The following is a 2752-nucleotide window of genomic DNA, read 5'->3' on the forward strand; positions in this document are numbered from 1 at the left end:
ACGCACAGCAGATACCTGGAGGGTGCTGTCTCCTGGTGAGGAGAAGGGTTTGTGATTCCACAGGATGAAACCTTCACAGGTGGAAGACGCCTTTCCTAAGCCCATGGAGTTCAGACAAAATCCCTCCTCAAGAAATGAGCCTTGTTCCTTCCTGGTAATGGTGTGGTGAGGGAATAGGGCGAGATTTGTCTTTGTCTCAGGGAGGGGAGTGTGAAAGGAGAGTGAGGAGCAGGACAGGGGCCAGGACGCGGGGCAGAGGCCTTGGGAGGCAGCTCTGCTCAGCACAAGGTTCAGGGTGAGCAGCAGTGCCCGGACAGTGCACAAAACCAGGACTCACGGACACCTGCCCTCGGTCCTGGAGAGTGCACTAAGCCAGGACTCACGGACACCTGCCCTTGTTCCCAGGCCTCACAGCACAACCAACCTTTCCATGTTTACATTTCTCCAGAGCCGTGGACGGTGGAGGTGAAACCATGTGGACAGAGTGGACAAGGCTGAGTTCTGCATTCCTCTCCCTCAACTCCTGGTCAGCCTCCCTCCAGACCTGACATCCACCTCCATTCCCACAGAAGGCCTGCTGAGAGGCAGCAGGAGAGGGCTGATGCACGCAGGCTGAGACGTGGCACCGGCACGTTCCCCAGGTCTGCAGAAGCCCCGGCCTGAGCAACACCTGACCCCAGGTCCCCACCTGACCTGGGGTTCAGTCCACACCTTACAACCTCCATTTCTGGCTGACCTAGAAAAGAACACACACGGAGGAGAGTCTCTGGGCAGGAAAATGAGTCCACTGACACTACCCCATTGTCCAGTCATGAGCTGGATGTGCACAGGCAGGAATGGGAGAAAGGGAAGGTTTGCTAGCTCCAGGGGTGGTGGTCTGGCTTCTCCTCACAGGATTTGGAAGTACTGGGTTAGAACTCAGGCCTGTGCTCGTTGGGCCATCGTGCTGTGACTGGGCCATGCCTCTCATTTTGCTGTCAGCTGTTATTCGGGCAGAGCCTTGGTGTTGACTGAGGCTGGGCTCGGGGCTCAAACGCTGTGTCCATACCTCTGGTGTAACTGGGGGCCCTGCGGACTTAGGCTGTCACCCCCCAGCACCTTGACTGAGATATAGCCTGGGTAATGTTTTCCATGGCTGGATTCGAACCATGATCCTCCAGTCCCCACTTCCCACACAGCCTGGATTGCAGGGAGGACCCTGTGCATAGCCATGTCCCTCACGTTTTCAATGGGAATTTCAGGGCCTCCTCAGCAGGGAATCCCAGAGTGTCTCCCCAGGCTGATGGGAAAGTGATTGTCAGGTCCCCTGGCCTTCCTCAGGTCCTGGGGACCACGGCTGGGTCGTTGCCATTTCCAGGGCGATGCACTGGTCTAATTGATGTGGGAATATGCTTTATCGTTTAAAGATCATAACAACATGATCACATTGTGAACTCAGAGACGCCACGGAGTGGCAGCCTCCAGATCCAGACGGGATCCCTGGCAGTTGGCTGGACAGAGGGCAGCCAGATGGTGACACCAGCCCTGGGCTGCAGGCTGTGTTCTGGATGGACTCTGGGCTGGGGTGTGCTGGGCATCCCTGAGGGTCCTGTGCGTCTCTGCGGCAGGCTTGTGTCAGGGCTCACACCCGGTCTCCTCAGTGTGTCCTACACAGTAGTGCAAGGCCGTGTCCTCCGTGGTCACAGAGCTCAGCTGCAGGGAACACTGGTCCTTGGAGGTGTGCACTGGCATGGTGACTCTGCTCTGGAGGCTCGGGCTGTACGCGGTACTCCCATGTTTATAGATGTGTCCAGTCCACTCCAGCATTTCCCTGAGGCCTGTCGGGTCCAGCTCCGCAGTCACCATGCTGACGGAGTCACCAGAGACTGCACAGGAGAGGGACGGCGTCTGCACGGGCCTCAGCAGGCCAGGGCCTGACTCCTGCAGCTGCACCTGGGACAGCTGTGGACAGAGGAGCAGCTGCGTCTCGGCCCAGACGCCGCATTCCACGCTCTTGCCCAGTCCCAAGTCACCACCGCTGTGAGCTGCCAGCAGAAGCAAACCTGCTCCACGTTCACAAGGCCACGTCTGTCATGCACAGACAGCATTTCCAGAGTGTAGAAGAGGCTGAATTTAAGCAAGGGTGCGACTTCTCCGGGTGTGTATGCGGGAATTTGCATGTGGGGGCACCCTGCTTATGGCTGCATACGAGGGGCAGCATCCCTGTCCCCTGTCCCCCTGTTATGAGGTGACCGCGGGTCTCTAGACTACAGTCCTCATTCCCCTGTCACCTGTTCCCTGGGAGGAGGTGACTACTCATCTCTAGAGACTCAGCCCTGTGACCACAGCCTCACCTCCCTGGTCCTTGCAATTACCAAGGGGCATTCATGCTGAAAGACCTGATTTTTCATCTAGATATGTAATGTGTGAACGCAAACAGTGTCTTTCATTATCACACAAACAAATACACACCTACACATACCTGTACACACACCTCACAGGTACATACATGCCCACAATATACAAGCACACATATATAAACAAACACACATATACGTACATACACAGAACCTTGGAACCTTGATCAGGAAGTAGATCCAATGAGTGTCAGGGGAGGGAAAGAGAAAGAACAAGCATGCAGAAGCAGGAGAATCCTTGTGGACCAAGTGTTCTGGGACTGCAGGGCTTGTCCTAGTCTTCAGAGGTGTACTGAACTGGGAGAAAGATTGGTAGAAGTGACCCTCATGAGAAGAGCCTGCAGGATTGCATGAAG

At 55.8% G+C, this 2752-nt stretch overlaps 1 gene segment (V, D, J or C); it reads right to left on the reverse strand.

Moving 5' to 3' along the window:
• Nucleotides 1-1614: 1614 nt before the first annotated feature.
• LOC106001600 lies at nt 1615-2364 on the reverse strand. The segment is given in 2 exon segments: nt 1615-2024; nt 2334-2364. Coding segments are annotated over 2 exon segments (441 nt in total).
• Between the last annotated feature and the right edge of the window lie 388 nt (nt 2365-2752).

The sequence above is a fragment of the Dipodomys ordii genome, unplaced genomic scaffold, assembly GCF_000151885.1.
Source record: "Dipodomys ordii isolate 6190 unplaced genomic scaffold, Dord_2.0 Scaffold330, whole genome shotgun sequence".
In the NCBI taxonomy this organism is placed as follows: Eukaryota; Metazoa; Chordata; class Mammalia; order Rodentia; family Heteromyidae; genus Dipodomys; species Dipodomys ordii.